This window comes from Aquarana catesbeiana, linkage group LG05 (assembly GCF_042186555.1).
Source record: "Aquarana catesbeiana isolate 2022-GZ linkage group LG05, ASM4218655v1, whole genome shotgun sequence".
In the NCBI taxonomy this organism is placed as follows: domain Eukaryota; kingdom Metazoa; phylum Chordata; class Amphibia; order Anura; family Ranidae; genus Aquarana; species Aquarana catesbeiana.
Genome location: NC_133328.1, coordinates 607,590,957 through 607,613,987, shown reverse-complemented (window position 1 = coordinate 607,613,987; position 23,031 = coordinate 607,590,957). Strand labels below are relative to the sequence as shown.

The 23,031-nt window shown below is 44.0% G+C and overlaps 1 protein-coding gene across 1 annotated transcript in view; it reads left to right on the top strand.

The window, feature by feature from the left end:
* The first annotated feature begins 2,117 nt into the window (after positions 1-2,117).
* Positions 2,118-23,031, top strand: part of ANXA13 (annexin A13) — a 69,313-nt gene continuing 48,399 nt past the window's right edge. The window contains exon 1 of the mRNA XM_073632219.1: positions 2,118-2,241. Coding sequence (XP_073488320.1) covers positions 2,227-2,241 — 15 coding nt within the window. The 5' untranslated portion in view covers positions 2,118-2,226. The remainder of the gene's footprint in view (positions 2,242-23,031) is intronic.

Below are 23,031 nucleotides of genomic sequence, written 5' to 3'. Positions count from 1 at the left end.
GTCCTTGTCCGACCGATTTTTTAATCGGCTATCAGGTGCTGGCACCGCCATCTTGACTAAGGGAAACTGGCAGCAAGGCTTCACAGCTGGTTTCCTACTGCGCATGTCCGATTCGCGCTGCTCTTGTGAATTGGGGGGGGGGGGGGGGATTTAGACAAGCAGAGCTTACCCTTTTAGGAAAAGCTCTGCTTTAAGTAGGTAAGATAAAAAAATAGAGATAAAATTTCAACTGTTGAGCAATATTAACAGAAAGAATTTTAGTAAAGAATCCATTATTTCTAAAACTAAGGCTGAATTACATAAGGTTTCTGTAGTTACAGTGGGGACGGAAAGTATTCAGACCCCCTTAAATTTTTCACTTTTTGTTATATTGCAGCCATTTGCTAAAATCATTTAAGTTCATTTTCCTCATTAATGTACACACAGCACCCCATATTGACAGAAAAACACAGAATTGTTGACATTTTTGCAGATTTATTGAAAAAGAAAAACTGAAATATCACATGGTCCTAAGTGTTCAGACCCTTTGCTCAGTATTTAGTAGAAGCACCCTTTTGATCTAATACAGCCATGAGTCTTTTTGGGAAAGATGCAACAAGTTTTTCACAACTGGATTTGGGGATCCTCTGCCATTCCTCCTTGCAGATCCTCTCCAGTTCTGTCAGGTTGGATGGTAAACGTTGGTGGACAGCCATTTTTAGGTCTCTCCAGAGATGCTCAATTAGGTTTAAGTCAGGGTTCTGGCTGGGCCATTCAAGAGCAGTTACCGAGTTGTTGTGAAGCCACTCCTTTGTTATTTTAGCTGTGTGCTTAGGGTCATTGTCTTGTTGGAAGGTAAACCTTTGGCCCAGTCTGAGGTCCTGAGCACTCTGGAGAAGGTTTTCGGCCAGGATATCCCTGTACTTGACCGCTTTCATCTTTCCCTCAATTGCAACCAGTCGCCCTGTCCCTGCAGCTGAAAAACACCCCCACAGCATGACGCTGCCACCACCATGCTTTACTGTTGGGACGGTATTGGACAGGTGATGAGCAGTGCCTGGTTTTCTCCACACATACCGCTTAGAATTAAGGCCAAAAAGTTCTACCTTGGTCTCATCAGACCAAAAAATCTTATTTCTCACCATCTTGAAGTCCTTCAGGTGTTTTTTTTAGCAAACTCCATGCGGGCTTTCATGTGTCTTGCACTGAGGAGAGGCTTCCGTCGGGCCACTCTGCCATAAAGCCCTGACTGGTGGAGGGCTGCAGTGATGGTTGACTTTCTACAACTTTCTCCCATCTCCCGACTGCATCTCTGGAGCTCAGCCACAGTGATCTTTGGGTTCTTCTTTACCTCTCTCACCAATGCTCTTCTCCCCTGATAGCTCAGTTTGGCCGGATGGCCAGCTCTAGGAAGGGTTCTGGTCATCCTAAACGTCTTCCATTTAAGGATTATGGAGACCACTGTGCTCTTAGGAACCTTAAGTGCAGCAGAAATTTTTTTGTAACTTTGGCCAGATCTGTGCCTTGCCACAATTCTGTCCCTGAGCTCTTCGGGCAGTTCCTTTGACCTCATGATTTTCATTTGCTCTGACATGCACTGTGAGCTGTAAGGTCTTATATAGACAGGTGTGTGGCTTTCCTAATCAAGTCCAATCAGTATAATCAAACACAGCTGGACTCAAATGAAGGTGTAGAACCATCTCAAGGATGATCAGAAGAAATGGACAGCACCTGAGTTAAATATATGAGTGTCACAGCAAAGGGTCTGAATACTTAGGACCATGTGATATTTCAGTTTTTCTTTTTTTAATAAATCTGCAAAAATGTCAACAATTCAGTGTTTTTCTGTCAATATGGGGTGCTGTGTGTACATTAATGAGGAAAAAAATGAACTTAAATGATTTTAGCAAATGGCTGCAATATAACAAAGAGTGAAACATTTAAGGGGGTCTGAATACTTTCCATCCCCACTGTAAATCTGTAAATAGAAAAAAAATCCAGTTTCATAATCAAATTTACTCACATTGGTTCATTTGTTTAATTTGTTCTTTGAACTGTCACAAAACTATGTCCTGGAGATCATCCTGAATAGTCATAGCTGATACGCCACCAAAACTATGTAGAAAGGCCAGGCAGATAATAAGAGGAGTTACTTATTAATCTCACCCATCCAATAAAACTGCATTGTAAGATTTCCCTACAGACAAAGCAGCAAACGCCTAGACGGACTGCATTACCCCGACCAACATGGGCAACTTCCATGTAAGACCTTTAAATACATATAAACTGTTGCTATTGCTACTGTTGCAGTCACTATCTTTATCTATATGTTACCATTATAGGCGTACTTTTAACCTCTAAAAAATCTTTGTGTCTCTTTATATGTGAATGATTTAAATTTCTGTTTGGTTATGTATCATATTCATTATTTAATTGGGTAGCACTCTTGCCTTTGTGCTCATGTGTTTTAGGACCACGGCATATTTGATATTAGCTGCCATGTCTCTCCTCTACTCATCATTATGATGTGGCGTATTGATGGTACGGGGACCACTCTCTATCTTCTATTATAAGCATTTATTTATTTATTTTCCATAATTTTTATTGTTTTCTGGATAATTTGTACAAACAAGAGGTTATCATACAGCATGTGTCAAATAACACTTATATTGCCATTTGGTTGTTAAGGTTAAAGGGTGTCTGCAGGGTCTACAGAGTGCCCGCGGATTTACTTTTACCCAATTAGGCTGTTTTATGGCAGGTGGGTTGTGCTTGGATAGCCTTACAGGCCAAAATATTAAAATATATCCACTTGAGATAATACTGTTAAGTGAAATTTCTCCTTTATCCTACCTCTGTATATCTATACAATCCATATATTATAACATAAGCAAAGTTCATACAAAGCAACAATGCCTTTTCATGGAATTTTTTATGTTTAATCTATGTTTATTGATAAGTTTTCACATATAATGTAAGAGACCAGAGCAAGACATATCCAAATAAAAAGACCAATATCTGAGGTATGCATTGACAAAAGCACGTCATTTTTGCGAGAAATAGATATTGAACATGTAAAAAAAATTCTATATAGTTCAACTACCCATGTACAGTGCCTTGAAAAAGTATTCATACCCCTTGAAATTTTCCACATTTTGTCATGTTACAACCAAAAACGTAACTGTATTTTATTGGGATTTTATGTGATAGACCAACACAAAGTGGCACATAATTGTGAAGTGGAAGGAAAATGATAAATGGTTTTCAAAATATTTTACAAATAAATATCTGAAAAATGTGGTGTGCATTTGTATTCAGCCCCCTTTACTCTGATACCCCTAACTACAATCTAGTGGTATAATTTGCACTCAGAAATCACCTAATTAGTAAATAGAGTCCACCTGTGTGTAATTTAATATCAGTATAAATACAGCTGTTCTGTGAAGCCCTCAGAGAATTGTTAGAGAACCTTAGTGAATAAACAGCATCATGAAGGCCAAGGAACACACCAGACAGGTCAGGGATGAAGTTGTGGAGATGTTTAAAGAAGGGTTTAGGTTATAAAAAAATATCCCAAGCTTTTAACATCTCACGGAGCACTGTTCAATCCATCATCTGAAACTGGAAAGAGTATGGCACAACTGCAAACCAACCAAGACATGGCCGTTCATCTAAAATGACAGGCCGGGCAAGGAGAGCATTAATCAGAGAAGCAGCCAAGAGGCCCATGGTAACTCTGGGGGAGCTGCAGAGACGCACAGTTCAGATGGGAGAATCTGTCCACAGGACTATTCGTCGTGAACTCCACAAATCTGGCCTTTATGGAAGAGTGGCAAGAAGAAAGTCATTGTTGAAAGAAAGCCACAAGAAATCCCGTTTGCATTTTACGAGAAGCCATGTGGGGGACACAGCAAACATGTGGAAGAAGGTGCTCTGATCAGATGAGACCAAAATTGAACTCTTTGGCCTAAAAGCAAAATGCTTTGTGTGGTGGAAAACTAACACTGAACACACCATCCCCACCGTGAAACATGGTGGTGGCAGCATGATGTTGGGGGGGGTGCTTTTCTTCAACAGGGACAGGGAAGCTGGTCAAAGTTGATGAGAAGATGGATGGAGCCAAACACAGAGCAATCTTAGAAGAAAACCTGTTAGAGTCTACAAAAGACTTGAGACTGGGTCAGAGGTTCACCTTCCAGCAGGATAACAACCCTAAACATACAGCCAGAGCTACAATGGAATGGTTTAGATCAAAGCATATTCATATGTTAGAATGGCCCAGTCAAGTCCAGACCTGAATCCAATTGAGAGTCCGTGGCAAGACTTGGAAATTGCTGTTCACAGTTGCTCTCCATCTAAGTAGGCAATCAAGTAAGATAGCTGAACAGTCGCACTCCGAATATACACCTTTATTGTGACAAAAACAGTGTTTAAAAATCCAAAGCTGTCACATCATGGCTGAAGTTGGTACATCTAAGCTTGAGCTATTTTGCAAAGAAGAATGGGCAAAAATGTCACTCTCTAGATGTATAAAGCTGGTAGAGACATCCCCAAAAAGACTTGCAGCTGTAATTGCAGTGAAAGGAGGTTCTACAAAGTATTGACTCAGGGAGGCTGAATACAAATGTACCCCACACTTTTCACATATTTATTTGTAAAAAAGTTTAAAAACCATTTATCATTTTCCTTCCACTTCACAATTATGTGTCACTTTGTGTTGGTCTATCACATAAAATCCCCAAAAATACATTTGCGTTTTTGGTTGTAACAGGACAAAATGTGGAAAATGTCAAGGGGTGTGAATACTTTTTCAAGGCACTGTATGTCTGAAATATCTTATTTCATGGAATTGTTTAATCAACAGCAGCACGGGACCTTTATGAAGCTTGTAAAAATGAACAGATAATTAGATTTTGGCACATTGTAAATGGACGCTAAAACATTTATGTAATTTATTTGTTGGTGTGATAGTATTTATTGCCATCATATTATAGTATTTATTACTGTAATTTTAGGACTATGAGCTGCAGTTTAGGGTTATTGTTTGAGGGTAGGTTTAGATTTACTCTAGGGCAGCCCATAGATGATTTTTTTTTTCATTTAACTAGCAGGTTGAACGAAAAAAAAAAAAAAAAAAAGGTGATACCCCCATCCACACATTCGATGTGGATGGGGGATTCCTCTTGCTGTGTCTTTGTAGCCTGACAGAGAGGAGATTTCCCCGCCATCAGAATACAGAATACACTGCAATAGATAGCAGCGCTCATTGAGTGGGAATTTTCTAACATAGTCTGGTTGAAAAAATCCACAATTTCATCTAGTTCATTCAGTATACTAATTCCTTTTTTATTTTTTCACATGGCTTTTTCAAGATTTTTTTTATCTCCTCACTTATATGTAGATGAAGCTGTCCGCCTAAAGTGACAGTGACGGGGCTTGGACCAAAATGCAAAGTGCATACAAAATTGAATTTTTTCTATAATTCACTGATATACACACACGATTAAAATAGACTAAAACTAAAACAATTCAGATTACTAAAATACGACTTAAATTAAAATGGCATTTTTTTAAAAGACAAAAATACAACTAATACTAAGACTAAAACGAAATTTGACGTCAAAATGTACACTACACTACCACATAAAAATTAGTAGGGGGGCATCTAGGGTTGCTGGTTCGAATCCCAACCACGACACTACTGCCTGGAGTTTGCATGATCTCCCTGTGCCTGCGTGAGTTTCCTCCGGGTACTCCGGTTTCTTCCCACAGTCCAAAGACGTGATGGTAAGTCAATTGGATCCTGTCTAAATTGTCCCCAGTATGTATGAATGTGAGTTAGGGACCCTTAGAGTGTAAGCTCCTTGAAGGTAGGGACTGATGTGAATGTACAATGTATATGTAAAGCGCTGCGTAAATTGATGGCGCTATATAAGTACCTGAAATAAATAAATAAAAATAAAATCTACTAAGCTGCTGAAGGAAAAAAACATAAGAAAAAGGCTTTTCTTATTTTTCTTAATATTTAATGTTGGTAATATATTCAGGTAATATGCGCAAAGGCATTACAGTCAATAGAGGTTTTTTTTTTTTTTTTTTTATATATTTTAAGGTTGCACTTCTCTTTGTCAAAATGCAATATTTTTGTTCATGAAACTTGATTTTTTTTTATAAAGACATTATATATCACAAAGGCTAAATCTGTGTCTGTAGTGCATGTTCAAATAGCATAAATAATAACATGTTATTAGATTTTTACTCCAGGAGTATATAATGAGTTTGGCAATTCTAGAGAAATTATTAAATAATGCATTACAATTTAACTAAACCCATTAGATTTTAGTCAACTAAAATGTAGGAGATATTAGTTGACTAAAATGTATTGGAGATTTTAGCCAAATAAAATACAACTAAAACTAAAACAATTCAGAAGACTAAAATATGACTAAAATGGCATTTTAGTCAAAAGACTATGACTAAAACTAAATCAAAATTTGAAGTGAACTCTGGATATACATTTACATTTTACATACATTGATATACTGTTATGCCGCGTACACACGACCAGACTTTCCGGCAGAAAAGGTCTGACGGAATCATTCCATCAGATACTCCTATGGTGTGTGGGTTTCATCTGACTTTTTCTTTCGAAAATTCTGACAGACCTAGAAATAAAACAAGTTTTAAGTCTTTCCGACTGAATCGATTACTATCAGGAAAACCGTTCGTCTGTATGCTATTCCGACGGATCAAAAACTACGCAAGGGCAGCTATTAGCTACTGGCTATTGACCTTCCCTTTTCTAGTCCCGTCATATGTCAAAACGATCGGACTTTGGTGTGATCGTGTGTAGGCAAGTCCATTTCAGCGGAACTCTGTTGGAAAAACCATCAGAGTTTATTCTGACGGAGAAAATGGTCGTGTATACGTGGCATTAGATTTAGGGCACTGAGGGTATCCAGAACTAGAGTGAACTTGTTGAAATCCCAACTAGGAGACTAGAATAGGTAATTTTGTACAGGGGAAAGGCACGTCATCCGTCTCCCTCCCAACACAATGCCTTGTAAATGTAGGCAACTGCTTGGTAATAACATTTGCAGAAGTAGCTAAGGACTCTTGGACATTGTTACAAATTTTCCGCAATAAACAGGAATGCATGTCCTCTAAAGTCACGGGTATTCTTGGATGGCTTTTGCCCTGGTCACTCAAGAATTTCCTTTGAAAACTTTTTTGGTTGTCTGGTCTGTTTTCCCGGTAGTGTTATATTGGGCAAGAATCAACACGTTAAAGAGGACCCCTGGTGGGTTTTACTTCCTCTTTATTTCCCTGAAAAAGTTAAGTTATGCACCGCATAGTAGCCCATTATGTGTCACTTACCTGAAACCGAAGCCAGCAATGTCACCGTTGTCCCCACTAGCAGGGAGCGTCCATCTTCACCCCTCTTCTTTCTGGGGGCCACGAACTCCGGCTCTGTGACTGGCCGGAGTCGCGTGACGTCACTCACGTGCAGGCGCGTGGGAGCCGCCAGTCACGGCATGACCCCTATTAGAAAGGGCACGATGTGCCCTTTCTAAAGTGCGCATGCACCGTAGTCATCAGCGCTCGGCTTTTTCGTAAGTATCTCCTAAACTGTTGAGGTTTAGGAGACATTTCAAGCACTTACAGGTAAGCTTTAATATAGGCTTACCTGTAGGTAAAAGTGGTTGTACAGGGTGTACAACCACTTTAATGCGGATCTTAATTCTCTGAAATTGATTCTCTCCAATCCACCCTTCCTCCCCTTTACTATATGAATAGCACTGTCTTTTTTTTTGTATCTTTTTTTTTAGCAAAAAATGTGCAGCCCCAAGTATGTAACTTGCCCAGACGAATGATGTGCACAGTGTTGTCTGTGCCTCTTCGCATTTGCATATTACATATCCCAAGAGGCATTGCCCTTCCTGAGTCATCGGGAGGTGCGTTGGCTGAACCCAGAAGAGCCAGCGAACTTCTTGATGATGTAACAAGCAACAGGGTGGTGGCAGAAGATAAGAATTTCAGCAGGACAACTTGGAATACTCTGGGTGGGTGAGTGGGTGGGTGAGTATCTGAAATGTGCACAATGCACTACCATATAAGCGGGGTTAAAAAAAAATGGGGGGGGTTGGCGAAGACCTGCAAACAGGTGATACCCAAAAGCTGCAGAGCCACAATAATGAATGGTAAAGTGAACTGTTGGCTACACGGTATGAATGGGTGAGTAACTTAAAGTGGAAATGTAGCAGGGTTCAGCGGCAGCACTTGCCCTAATATGCAAGTATCCTTAGGATTGTGGCAGAGTTACTAGTTGCCACCAAGTATTGCCTGCATTCTCTCTGCATGTGAGATTTTTCTGACTTACTGAGGGGATGATTTGCTAAAACTGGAGAATGCAAAACCTGGTGCAGCTCTACATAGAAACCAATTAGCATCCAGGTTTAATTACCAAAGCTTAACTGAACAAGCTGAAGGTAGAAGCTGGTTGGATGTCATGCACAGCTGCATCAGATTTTGCACTCTCCAATTTTAGTAAATCAACCTCCCTGTCTTCTCCTGGACTACTGTATGTCTTTGCATTAAAGCAGCCATTTTAGGGCAGGGCTTTGTGTTTTCATGCCAACTTCAGTACAACCAGCCTGCCCATAGACGTATCAAAATTTGGAAGGCTCATGCTGAACCCCCGGAATTTCAATCCATCTAGAAATGATGTGCTTACATTTTGAAAAAGGCAAACAAAAGTTTAAACAAATGTTGTACAGTGGTATAAACGTAGCAGTAGCTGCAGAAACCAGTAGGTCTTGAACCTTGTCAGTTTTTCACCTCTGTGCCTCATTGTGGATTTCTAGAGAAGTTGCGGCAGGTTCTCCAGCAGCAGACAGAGGCTTAGGCCAGTGTAACAAGGTTCAGGTAGAGTTCAGTAATAGTAATCAGTGGTGGTTAGTGGTGGTTCCCAACCTGTGTGTCATAACATATGATGTGTGTCAAGGCAGAACAGATGATGTGCCACCTGTTTACTACATACCAACCATTTGCATTGACTGTTCCAGTTCTAATATTTTTGCTTTGCTGGCACGCATTGCTGGTATGCAGAATGTGATAGGAGGATGAGCCTCCAATCTTTTTCTCTCTGCCATCCAGTCCACTTGGGTTACTGCCATGCTTGATGCTGGTGGAGTATGAAGTCCACATGGGTTACTGCCATGCTTGATGCTGGTGGAGTAGGAAGTCCACATGGGTTACTGCCATGCTTGATACTGGTGGAGTATGAAGTCTACATGGGTTATACCATGCTTGATGCTGGTGGAGTATGAAGTCTACATGGGTTACTACCATGCTTGATGCTGGTGGAATATGAAGTCCACATATTTCCCCCCTATGTGGTGGAATCTATACCAGACTCTATCATGCCCTTTACCAATGCTGTATCTTGGCCTAGGCCAACAAGGCCCAGGCCTAGGGCAGCACTTTGCAGGGGGGCAGCACGAAAAGTGTCTCCGCCGGCTTGCGCTACCTTTTTAGTGCAGCACCAGTCTCATGAGGCGTACTGGGCTGGGAGGCAAATCGGTCTGACATCCCCATAAAGCGAACGCACTGCTGCTGGTATGATAATACAGGGGAGGACAGCCCATACATATGTAGGGGGCCCGGGCGGACCCCAACCAATGAGTTGTTGTGCGGATGTCAAGTTTTGATTGTTCTATCAGCACAGCGGCCCTCTCACTTGAGTTCTCATCTACAGAGAGACAGATGCCATGACAGGAGGCTGAAACTGTCTGAAGGACAAAGTCAGCTGACAGGCACGGGCCAGTAGAGTGAAGGGGGCGGAGCTCTCCACTGTGTGAGGAGATCCCATGTCGGGAGAGGTGCAGTAAAGACACGTGGAGGGAGCCAGGCAGGCTGTAAGTACCGAGGCTGAAAAGGAAAACCACACCAATTGAGTGGAAATTGTAGGACAATTACCTAGCTGCCATGGGGCTTTTAATCTGGGTGGGTAGTAGGATGGAGCAGATGCAAGGGAGACTGAAATGGTCAGCTACACTTAGGAGGTAGGTAGTAAGACTTTCTTGCAAACCTCTGGATGATCACAATATAATATATATACTGAATATACTAGAAACCCCTGAGGGCTTTCGAGCTTGCTGCATATGGCAGTTAAATATTAGGAAATCTTCTTATTCATTTGCCTTTGACAGAGGAGTTGCTATACAGTATATTATAGTGACTTACCAAATCAGTTACTGGTAATCTTTATAGGAGGTAGATGTTGATGTTTACGCAGTAGCTGACTATATTATTTAGCATGGGGTACCCAGGCCACAGGGTAAAGAGAAAGCTACACTATTTGGGTGAAACTTGCATGGCACTTACCTAGCTGCCAAAGGGCTTTTAATCTAGGGATGGTCCAGACACAAGGGACACTGACATGGTCACCTATACCTGACAGGTAGGTTTAGTCTGTATGGTACGGACAGCAGAGGAGTGCTCAGTTAATGTGTCTTCAGTGAGGCTTAGATGTTGCTCCGTTTTAGACACTCGGGAGTGGAGTTTATCAATGTCCTGTCTCATGAGACCATCTCAAGCTGCACCGCCTCAATCTTAGCGGTGAGTGTGGCTTGACAAGTGGCAATTGCCGACATTATGTCCACCACAAAGCTCGGTGGGGGAGAGGTGCCCTCCAGCAGGTCCGTCTGCGACGCCATGTTGCTCTTCCACGTGCTGTGTGGCTCCACGCTGGCCGCAGGAGACGGGATCTGTACCTCCTCAATAGGTGGGAATCTGAGCTGTTTTCCTCTACCAGGGATTCCCTTGGAGGAGCGGCGTCCCAACTGGATAGAATCCACTCATGCCCAGGTAGAATAGCACCCAGGAAAAGGATAATTGCAGGGTCAGCCAGCAGAGTTCCGGAATATGCAGCTGCTCAGGTTGCCATCTTGGACACGCCCCCTGGCAGGTACAGTGGGGCAAAAAAGTATTTAGTCAGACACCAATTATGCAAGTTCTCCCACTTAAAAAGATGAGAGAGGCCTGTAATTATCATCATAGGTATACCTCAACTATGAGAGACAAAATGTGGAAACAAATCCAGACAATCACATTGTCTGATTTTTGAAAGAATTTATTTGCAAATTATGGTGGAAAATAAGTATTTTGTCAATATCAAAAGTTCATCTCAATACTTTGTTATATATCCTTTGTTGGTAATGACAGAGGTCAAACGTCTTCACAAGGTTGTCACACACTGTTGCTGGTATGTTGGCCATTTCCTCCATGCAGATCTCCTCTAAAGCAGTGATGTTTTGGGGCTGTCGCTGGGCAACACAAACTTTCAACTCCCTCCAAAGGTTTTCTATGGGATTGAGATCTGGAGACTGGCTAGGCCACCCCAGGACCTCGAAATGCTTCTTACGAAGCCACTCCTTCGTTGCCCGGGCGGTGTGTTTGGGATCATTGTCATGCTGAAAGACCCAGCCACATTTCATCTTCAATGCTCTTGCTGATGAGAGGAGGTTTCCACTCAAAATCTCACAATACATGGCCCTATTCATTCTTTCATGTAAACGGATCAGTCATCCTGTTCCCTTTGCAGAGAAACAGCCCCAAAGCATGATGTTGCCACCCCCATGCTTCACAGTAGGTATGGTTTTCTTTGGTTGCAACTCAGCATTCTCTCTCCTCCAAACATAACGAGTTGTGTTTCTAACAAACAGTTCTACTTTGGTTTCATCTGACCATATGACATTCTCCCAATCCTCTTCTGGATCATCCAAATGCTCTCTAGCAAACCTCAGACGGGCCCGGACATGTACTGGCTTAAGCAGGGGGACACGTCTGGCACTGTAGGATCTGAGTTCCTGGCGGCGTAGTGTGTTACTGATGGTATCCTTTGTTACGTTGGTCCCAGCTCTCTGCAGGTCATTCACTAGGTCCCCCCATCTTGCGTGGAGCCCCAGATTGAGGGAGATTATCAGTGGTCTTGTATGTCTTCCATTTTCTAATTATTGCTCCCACAGTTGAGTTCTTCACACCAAGCTGCTTGCCTATTGCAGATTCAGTCTTCCCAGCCTGGTGCAGGTCTACGATTTTGTTTCCAGGGTCCTTCGACAGCTCTTTGGTCTTCACCATAGTGGAGTTTGGAGTGTGACTGTTTGAGGTTGTGGACAGGTGTCTTTTATACTGATAACAAGTTCAAACAGGTGCCATTAATACAGGTAATGAATGGAGGACAGAGGAGCCTCTTAAAGAAGAAGATACAGGTCCGTGAGAGCCAGAAATCTTGCTTGTTTGTAGATGGCCAAATACTTATTTTCCACCATAATTTACAAATACATTCTTTCAAAAATCAGACAATGTGATTGTCTGGATTTGTTTCCACATTTTGTCTCTCATAGTTGAGGTATACCTATTATGACAATTACAGGCCTCTCTCATCTTTTTAAGTGGGAGAACTTGCACAATTGGTGGCTGACTAAATACTTTTTTGCCCCACTGTAGGTAGTAGGACTCTCCTGCAATCCTTTGCTTGTGTAAGTTTACATATTAAGGAATCTTAACTTTTTTTCTTTTGACTGCTAAAGAGAAAAAAAAAGATGGATTTTTTTGTTCCTGTCCCCAGTCCTTTCTTTGCTCAATGCCTGGACCACATACCTTCATAATTGTGCTATATGTTTTCAGCTGCACCACTGGCATGGTTATATCCTCTTAGTCCTCACCAAAAATTTAGCAGAAATTCGTGCTTAAAGTAGAACTATAGGCAACACTTTTTTTTTTCATTTTGGATAGAGTAAGGGAGGGTTATAGCCCCTGTCAGTGTATTTTTTGCCATCCCTGTCCCATCACAAAGATTTACATTCATTTCCTGCCCCATAGCCAAACAGGAAGTGAGAAGAAAGATCTGAAACTTAAGGGAATCCATTGCCTCCCCCCCCCCCCCCCAGGCCCTCAGAACTAGTGTCCCCACTGGAAAATTTCAGGATGGGTCTTAAACAAGAAGGGGTGTGGCCTTGACAGGAAGGGGTTGGTCATATTTAAATTAAGGGGCGCACAAGCTTAGTCAAGCCTAGGGCAGCACAAAACCTAAATACACCACTGCCCTCTGCCCTGTTTACTCCCCCTTTGTCCCAAATCAGACATGGGGGCTGCACAATAGCATGAATGTGAACTTAAAGTGAAACTGCGGATAGGCTATGGACATTCGAATATTTGCATATTCTTAACAATTAGTAGATTAGCTTTAAACAAGCCATCCCTGACCTCTGTACCTGCAACTGCTACAGAAATTAATCCTTACAATAGCAGCAGAAGCTATTTGGTTTTACTGCCACTATAATAATGGCCAACCCATTTATGGTTCCAGTTATTAGATAACATAAATCTTTGATCAAGGAGGGAGTGCACTTGATCAGATACCAGACAAATATCAGAGGGCAAAGCAGATGGGATGCATAGTGTTATTAGCAATAGACAGTTTAACGACAGATGGAGTAGGTGCAAAGACAGGGGGGTTGATTTACTAAAGGCAAATAGACTGTGCACTTTTGCAAGTGCAGTTGCTCCAGAGTTTAGTAAATTAAACGAAGCTTCACTTTACAAAGAACACCCAATCACATGCAAGGGAAATAAAATTAAAAAAAAACAGCATTTTTGCTTGCACATGACTGGATGATGTAAGTTAGCAGAGCTCTACCTCATTTACTAAGTTCTGGAGCAACTGCACTTGCACAAATGCACAGTCTTTTTGCCTTTAGTAAATCAATCCCAGGAGTATGATGAAAAATATATGGAAGGGAACCTGGCAGGGGATCCCTTCACACACCAGTGCAAACATGACATGATTAGCCCTGCTCTTTAGCACAGCATAAAATAAAGCAAATACCTTTCTAAATATTGAAACACCTATGATTTGGACCATACCTCCCAGCTTTTTGATATGGGAATGAGGGACACCTATCAGCAAAAGTATGCAGGCATAGGACACACCCCTTGCCACGCCCCCTTAAAGGAGAATTGTACAAAAAAATAAAGATTGGTTAAACCCATAAGAGCTTTTTTGTACCACTACTTTTCCTTTATGTTGGCTTTTGGAATTTACAAATGCAGCAATTTAGAAATCAGATGAAAGGTTTAGCGCTGGAAAACACTTTTTGATAGATAAAAAGTGCATTTTATATACATCTATATAGACCAGACCAAAATTAGGGACAAATGAGGAGGAATGAGGGACAGAGGGACATTGCTCCAAATCAGGGACAGTCCCTCGAAATCAGGGACAGTTGGGAGCTATGTCTGAACACCAGGAATGCCAGGGCTGGGACAAAGGGTGGGCAGGAGGGGTGACTGCCCTGGGCATTGTGGCATCATATGAGGTAGGGAGGGCACCGTGAGGATATGGGGGAGGGTATTTGTGTTGGGAGGGGAAATTTGGGGGGGCAGAAGGGGGTAAGAATTGTTCTAGGAGGGGAAATTTGGGTGGAAGTGACGGAAGTGGTGATTTAGGGGAATTTGTGTTGGGATGGGGCATAAGAGAAGAGGATTTGTGCTAGTAGGGGGGATTCGGAGCATTTTTTTAAAAATTTGCTAGTAAGGATAATTGAGGATTATTTGTGCTAGGAATGGAAATTTGGGGGAATTTGTACTGGGAGGGGGGATTTGGAGTGGAGGGGGGAGAGGATGTGTACTCGGAGGGAAAATTTAAGGGGTAGAAAATTTGTGCTAAGAGGGGTGATTTGGGGGGGCATTTGCGTTGGGTGGTTGGGGGATGAAATGCAAAGTTCCATCCTGGGGGTGCGGGGATTTCTATGGGGGAGGGGTGGATTTGTCCTGGGAGGAGAGGACATCTATGCTTAGAGGGTAAGCATTCAGATTCGTGTTCAATTCTTTTTTTTTGGGGGGGGGTGTTTCTGACATATAATAAGCATACATCTTGGGGGGGGGACGACGCAGTTTGGAATGTTCACCCTGGGCTCTAGATTACCTTGTCCCGGCACTGTGTTTAGCAGCCTTTAGAAAAACTGCTGCACACATTCTGCATTCAAACTGGCATTTTAACCCATATGCAATTTCAAAGAGCTGAAGCCCTTTCTAATTCACCTGCTTCCAATGAATATACAAAAAAAAAAAGAACTTGGTGCAAGCTGCTGTATGCTGCAGTTTTAGGCCCCATTCCAGAAAAACATGCCAGAACACAAATAAAAACACATTGCAATTGCAGTGTCATTAATCCTTAATGGCACCCTAAACGTAGCTAGCAGACACGTGCCTTGTCACACGCCAAGCTCTGCACCTGAAAAAGGCGCAGGAGCTTCTTTGGTACAATTGTCACACTTAGGGCAGCCCACATTCAGTTGAATGGTCTTCCCTATGCTGTTGCATAAAAAAAAAAAAATGCACAAAAAAAGTGCAACGCGCAGATGTGAATGAGGCCTAACGCAGAAGTGAAAGAACAAAAGGATGGAACATGAGCTTGGCCTGTATATGTACAAAGTGACAAAAAGAGAAAAGTCTGTGCAGCACTGTAGTTCTCTTTTGCTGGACAAAATCAAATATAACTTTACTTTTGTATAACAATACAGTTTTCACCAATGTAATAATTTTCCCTTTTTTTCCCCCCGTCTTCTGATTGAGATCAATTTAGCCACTTGTCCACTATTATCTGTAAAAAAAAAAAAAAAAAAAAAACAAGTTATTTCAAAGCTTGCAATCCAGATGGGTCAGTAACTAGTATTGTTTCTGCCAATAAGCACAGCCACCAGCCGCCAGCAAGGATTATACTAGTTATCTATTAATGATATCCATATTGTGTCGGATGAGATAAATGGTAGAGAAGTATGCTACTGACCCCACAGAGAGACCAGACCTCAATGTTGATTTATTACTCATGTTTGCATAAGATTAGCCCATTATGTTCATTATTCCATAAACACTGAGTTCTATGTTAACTTTGTAGCCTGCGATAACTACGTCAAGCTGCCACTGAGGTGTATCACTCTCTACAGGTTGTATTTTTCAAGTGGAAAGCAGGAAAAGTTTAAATGGCTCTGTAATGTGTTCCGTTGGTTGGACAGCATAGTATGACTTGGCTGTTAGTCAGGGGCGGACTGATAACTCATGGGGCCCCCAGGCAATTAGAGATTATGGGGCCACACAGTATACACACACACAGTATACAATCACACAGTATACACATACATGTACACACAGTATACACAGACAGATGTAAAAAGAACACAGATTTATACATACTGTCCCTGGTTTTACTGAGGCTGGCAACCCTAATGGGGCCCCCTAGTGGCCCAGGGCCCTCGGGCAGTGCCCGAGTGACTCAATGGTCAGTCCGCCCCTGCTGTTAGTTATCCCAAACCAAAAAAGCAGTTATGTTAAAGTAGTCAAATAGGTCCAATAAGAAGGTGGGTGGAACTTCAACCCCAGAATCAATGCAATTGCTTGCAGTTGTAGCGTTAGCCCCTGAAGTAGCCGCTAATAGATTTGAGTCCTCTGCTCTTTCCTCAGCCCTAAGGCCCCTTTCACACTTGTGCGACTTGTCCTGTGACCTGGGATAGCAAAGTCGCATGACAAGTCATAACAAATTATTTCCAATGCGTACCATTCATATCTGGATGACTTCAAGTCGCAACAACTTCAAAGTAGTCCCTGTACTACTTTGGTCTGACTTTGATGCGATTTGAAGTCCATAGACTTCAAGTTTACACAGGCATTCACTGAAATTGCGGCAAAATCACGCCCGCAAAATCACGGTAAAATTGCGGCAAAATTGCGTGACTTTCAGGTCGCGGCAATGTGAAAGGCACCCTGACTGACACTACCAAAATACCTTGACCGCAAAATCACACGACAGCTACACAAGAAAGGGTCACACCAACTGTGACAAAAGGAAATACACAGGTTGTTTTGGAAGTAATAAAACAGTAAAGCAATACAGCAGTTCAAACAACAATAGGCACAGTGAATCAATACGGTACAGACAAGTACCCTAAAGTGTGGCCACCTATGTCCTGCAGGACTGAGGGTATAAACAATAGTCTTCCAACTGGTAGATCACTCCTCAAGTGAGACATGTAAGGATAAACAAGAAAACTAACTGGCTAGCTCAATTGTAGGCTCTCAGTCAGGAGAGTCTAGGTTTAAGCCTGATAAATTAGTTTGACTGCCTGCAAACCAGTATGGCTAGCAGGATAAACAATGATTATGACGCAGTCTGAAAATTGGTTCTTCTACTGGCTTAGTTGGGTCCCTTGTGTTGGCGTGCAATGTAAGATGCTGTCCCTTTAGGATGTGGAATGAACAGGATAGTTAAGTTGTTGGTACAGGTCACCTTAAAGTGGTTGTAAACCTAAGGCTTTATAAGTAAAAAATAGTAAATGTCCACAGGCACCTCAATAGGTACCTATATATACACCATAGCAGCGCTATTGTCATTAATTGTTATGACCAGCTTTCATACCGTATTCACATATGAGAAAAGATGTATAACAGAGGGTGATAGCCAGTCCAAAAGACACAGGTGGTGGTATAAATGTGGAATTTGTTTAAGTGCACCTCACACCAGAGATCCCCAAACCGTGTGTCACACTCCCCTTAGGGGTTCACACTCACCAGAGAGTTAAAAACATCAAGAGTTGGAATTTTTTTTTTCTGGTGAGTGTGAACCCCTGGGGGGGAGTGTGACGCACGGTTTGAGGATCTCTGTCTGATGTGAGGTGCACTTCAACAAAGTTCACATTTATACCACCACCTGTGTCTTTTGGACTGGCTATCACCCTCTGTTATACATCTTTTCTCATATGTGAATTACGTATGAAAGCTGGTCATAACAATTAATGACAGTAGCGCTGCTATGGTGTATATATAGGTACCTATTGAGGTGCCTGTGGACATTTACTATTTTTTATTTATACAGTTTACGAATTTTTTTTTTTAACAGTAAAGTTTTTTATTTTATTAAACATTTAAGACAGTACAAACAATGTCAGCATTTGATGAGGATCCGACATGAATCAACAGACTACAAACTTATAGCAGTACATGTGTAAAACATAAACTCCTCCATTCCTTCTGCTAATATAATAAGCATAAGCTTAATCAAAGAAGCAACCGGGGGGCCCAAGCCTGTACAGGATGAGAGATGTGTTATCGTCATATAACTGTTCCTTGATGGGATAGTTTAAGAAAATCTGTACATGTACCATCAATGTGCTATTGATCGCTCATCCCCACCACCTCCCGAACTAGGGAGGAGGGGGGGAAGGGGGAAAAAGACATAGGCGCCCGTGGTCCCCCCCAACCCTGGGGTCAACCACCAGCACCCATCCAGCTCGACCACACCCTGTCGAATTTCTGAGGACAATTCCTGCTCTCATAGGTTAAGCGGTATAGCGGCAGTGCATTGTTTACCGCCGCTTCCCATGCCCCTTTAGTAGGGGCCTCTTTGTTCTTCCAATTAAGGAGAATTTCTCTCCTGGCGTAGAATATGGAGTATGTTAGGCATTGTTTAATATATCGGTCACCCTCTATGTCCTCCAAATGACTGAGTAATAGGACCGATGGGTCCTCAGGTACCTCAGCTCCACAGACCACCCCCAGCTTGTTTGCCACCGCGCTCCAATATGGGCGGAGCTTGGGACAGGACCAGACCATGTGGAAGAACGTTCCCACTTCTAGTTCACATCTAGTACAGGTGGGGGACTTTTCAGGGTATATTTGTGCTAGTCGCTGAGGCGTATAGTAGGCTCTATGGATAAATTTTAGTTGAATAAATCTATCTTTGGCTGCAATCATGGACGGGATAAACGTGGACAGGCACTCTTCCCATTCCTCCTCCCCCAGCGAGGGAATATCTGTCTGCCATTTGATTCTGGTTCTGTCGGTTTTAACATCGTGGGCCACTGTTAAATACAAGTAAAGAGAAGACAGGGGTTTCTCCAGCATCCCGGAGATCAAGAGACGCTCGATTGAATCTGGCTCTAGAGTCACCCGATCAGGAAACTGGGCCCTGAGGGCGTGCTGCAACTGCATATATCTGAAAAGGAAGGAGCTTGGTAGATTATGGGCCTGTTGCATCTCTCTGAATGACAGAACTCTCCCCCGTGACATCACCTGTTTTAGTTTGGTGATGCCCCGCCTTGCCCATATTGCCGGGTCTGGGACAGTGAAGAGGTGCGGGAGCATAGGATTGGCCCACAGTGGGGTATGTGGGGACACAGTGGCTGGTTGTAATAGAGCTGCCCTAGCGGACCTCCATACCTGAATGGTGGTCTTCATGGGGCCTGTAACTGCAGGAGTGGCCTTCATTCCTCTGTACGGGAGGTTGGAGAGTGCCGCATAAGAGCCCACAACCGCCGCCTCCAATGTGACAGCCGGATTTTGGCGGGGCTGCGAGAACCACCACCTCACCGTTACCAGGACAGCCGCCCAGTAATAAATTAAAAAATTTGGCAGAGCTAATCCACCCCCCGAAAGAGGAAGATACAATATAGCCTTAGCAACCCTTGGCGCTCTCCCAGCCCAGATGAAAGCAGTCACAGCACTCTCCAGCCTGCGGAAAAAGGATTTAGGTATTAAAACTGGGGTTTGCCTAAAGTAATATAGAAATTTTGGTAGATAGATCATTTTCAATAGGTTCCCCCTACCCACTGGGGACAGAGGGAGAGATCTCCAAGCGGAGCATTTTTGTTGCAGTTGAGGCAGTAATGGATAAACATTTCTGTCCAGGTACTCCTTTAACTCACCCCCCACCCGTACTCCCAGGTATGTGAATTCTCTCACCCACTTCAGTGGAGTATTTGTGTCTATAGGTGGCAGGGAACTGCTAAGGGGAAAAAGCACCGATTTGTTCCAGTTAATGCGGATGCCTGAAAACCGACCGAATGTGTCGAAAAGGGCCAGAGCTGCCCTCAGGGAGTTCGAGGCATCCGCTAGATACAGGAGGGAGTCATCCGCATACAGCGAGATTTTCTCGGTGACAGCTCCCACCTGTATCCCCCTGACCATGTCATCTGCTCTAAGTAGGATGGCTAGCGGTTCGAGTGCCATAGCAAAGAGGGCCGGGGAGAGCGGGCACCCCTGCCTCGTGCCCCTCCCCAGGGAGAATCCCTCCGAGAGGGTGCCATTTGTGCGGATACGGGCCCTGGGCCTGGCGTACAGCAGTCGGAGCCATGTCAGGAATTTAGGCCCAAAGCCAAACCTAGAGAGCACCGCCCATAGGTAGCCCCACTCGACGGAGTCAAACGCTTTCTCCGCGTCGAGCGAGGCCACCACTCCCGAACCCCTCGACTCCGCCAGAGCTATATGCGTGTGCAGTCTACGAATGTTTATGTCTGTTCCCCTGCCCGGCATAAAGCCTGTCTGGTCTGGATGAATTAGGGCCGTAATCACCATATTTAGTCTGTTGGCAAGGACCTTTGAAAGGATCTTAGTATCTACATTAAGTAGAGAGATGGGGCGGTAGGATGAACATAAGGTCGGGTCCTTTCCTGCCTTGGGAATGACGACAATCACCGCCTCATACATAGAGTCAGGAATAGATTCCGCGGCCATGGATTTTGACAGTAGGGATTGGATTTTGGGGGCCAACTGTTCTGCATACATTTTATAAAGTTCGACTGGAATGCCGTCCGGGCCAGGGGTTTTGCCCGTCTGCATCATTTTTAATGCTTTTAGAATTTCCTCGACACTAATGGGGGCGTCTAGTTTATTAGCATAGGTAGAGGTAAGAGTTGGTATATCAATATTGTCCAAGTAAGCGGTCAGCTCCGCAGGGTGGTAATCCACCCTGGAGCGGTATAAGTTCTTATAGTAGGAGGCAAATTCCTTGTTAATGTCCTCTGGGGAGGAGAGCATAGCTCCCCCATCATCACATATCTGTCCTATTGACATTCCCCCCGAGTGCTCTCTAGAGAGCCACGCCAGGAGGCGACCCGTCCTCTCTCCCTGCTCAAATATCCTCTGTTTTTGGTGTAAAAGTCTCTTTTGGGTTAGCGACGTTCGCACCATGAGGGTCTCTCTCAGAAGCTCCTGCAGTCTCACATATGTCTGTGGGTCAGGGGAGCCAACGTAGAGAGCCTCCTGCCTTCCTGCCTCCTCTTCCAGGCGTGTAAGTTCCTTTCTCCTGTCCCTGCGAACCCCTGAAATGATGGTCTGGAACTGTCCCCTGGTGAACGCCTTAAAAGCATCCCAGACCGAGGCCGCCGAAGCAGACCCCTCGTTCTCTATCCAGTATGTCTCCAACTGCTGTCTATACATCGGCTCCACCTCCACATCCGAGATCCAATACCTCGACAGGCGCCAGAGTCTGTCAGATGGGGCCACCGAGGCATCTAGATCTAGGAGAAGCGGGGCGTGGTCCGAGATTCCCCGGGGAAGGATTTTAATTTCACGAACTCTAGGCAGGACAGAACCCCCCGCGTAAACTAAGTCAATTCTCGAGAAGGTTCTGTGCGACGCAGAGTGACAGGTATACGCCTTTTCATGTGGGTGCTTCCACCTCCATAAGTCAAACATACCGTAGGTGGCCGCCCACTCTGCGAGCCCCTGCGAGGTCGCACCAGTGGGGGTCAGTCTGTCCAGACCCGCATCCGGCACCAGATTAAAGTCTCCCAAGATTACTACGTTTTCTGTGGCAAATTCCGCTATTTTCGCAGTTATTTGATTCAGTATTTGGAGGGAGGCCGGGGGCGGGAGATATAGGCCCACAATAACCCATGGAACATTGTAGAGCAAGGCATGCAACACCACATATCTACCCCCCGGGTCCAGAGCGAGGCCAAGGAGCTTGAAAGGGAGTGTCTTGAGAATTAAAATGCTTACTCCTCTTGAAAAGGAGGAGTATGTCGCATGATAATGATACCCCACCCACGGTTTTTTAAGACTAAAAGTCCTTTTCCCCACCAAATGTGTCTCCTGGAACACACACACATGGGGTTGATAGGTCTTAACAAACTGAAAGACCAGTGAGCGCTTTACTGGAGAGTTCAGGCCCCGTGTGTTCCAGGAGAGCAGTCTAAGGGAGGTCATCTATGTTGTAGAGAATTGTATTAGGATTAATGGGAGGTATCAGCTCCTTGGCCAAAGGTCTGGGCCCAGGTGGGCTAAACCAGGATCCTAAGCAGCATGGAATGATTTGTAGGTAATCTGCCTGTAGCACTGTCAAAAGCAAAAAACTTATAAAAACAAAGAAAACAACAAAACAACACAAGTGGGTCTGCAACTGCAGGCCATTTAAACCAAACATCCCCCCCCCACCCCGCCCCTCCCCCCAACATGGCAAGAGGGGCCTCATTCCCATCCAACAAAAAAGGAGAAGGCTTAGAGCCATCATGAGGGCAGTGTGCAAACGGCGCTCAGCCTGTCACCGGCAAATCAGCTTCTTGTTATCCGGCACGGATAGTTTAGTGTGAATCACCCGGGTCCCCGGGGGCGCTTACTTAAACTTTCAACAGTTACATATCATATGCCTGCCCCAGTCAGTATCGAATTACAGCTTGGGTCCACATCATGCCCCCCCATTCCCAACAGGAGGTGCCCTGCATAGGAAGTCCCGGACCGGGAAGTCCAAAGACAGGGTCCATGACCCCTCCGCCCCCACCCCCCCCAAGACATCGATGAAGGAGAGTCCCCTCCTTGGAAGAGGAAAGACAAGAGAGGGGAGGGGGGCACGTCCTGGGAGCCATCCCCGGCAAGGGAGATCACATGGGCAAACCAAGACCGGATCAGTTAACAAGTTCCAGGATCACCATGACATGGCCTCTCCCGAGTAGTACGATGAGACAAGGTGAACCCTGGGAGGCCAAGTTAATCTCCCTGGGGAGTTGCTGCATTAAGTTTGGTCCTCTCGGACTTTATATGATGCACATGCACCTGTATGAAAAAATCACAAAAAGGGGGATCAGTCACGCATTCCATCAGGCACATGTGTGGAGGGGGGGGGGCCCAGCCCAGGATTAAATCAGAGGGGCAGCACATGAACAGAGCAGAGTGAGCGGGATTTAGGGGCGAAGAGTCTCAGCCCACACTGCAGCATCC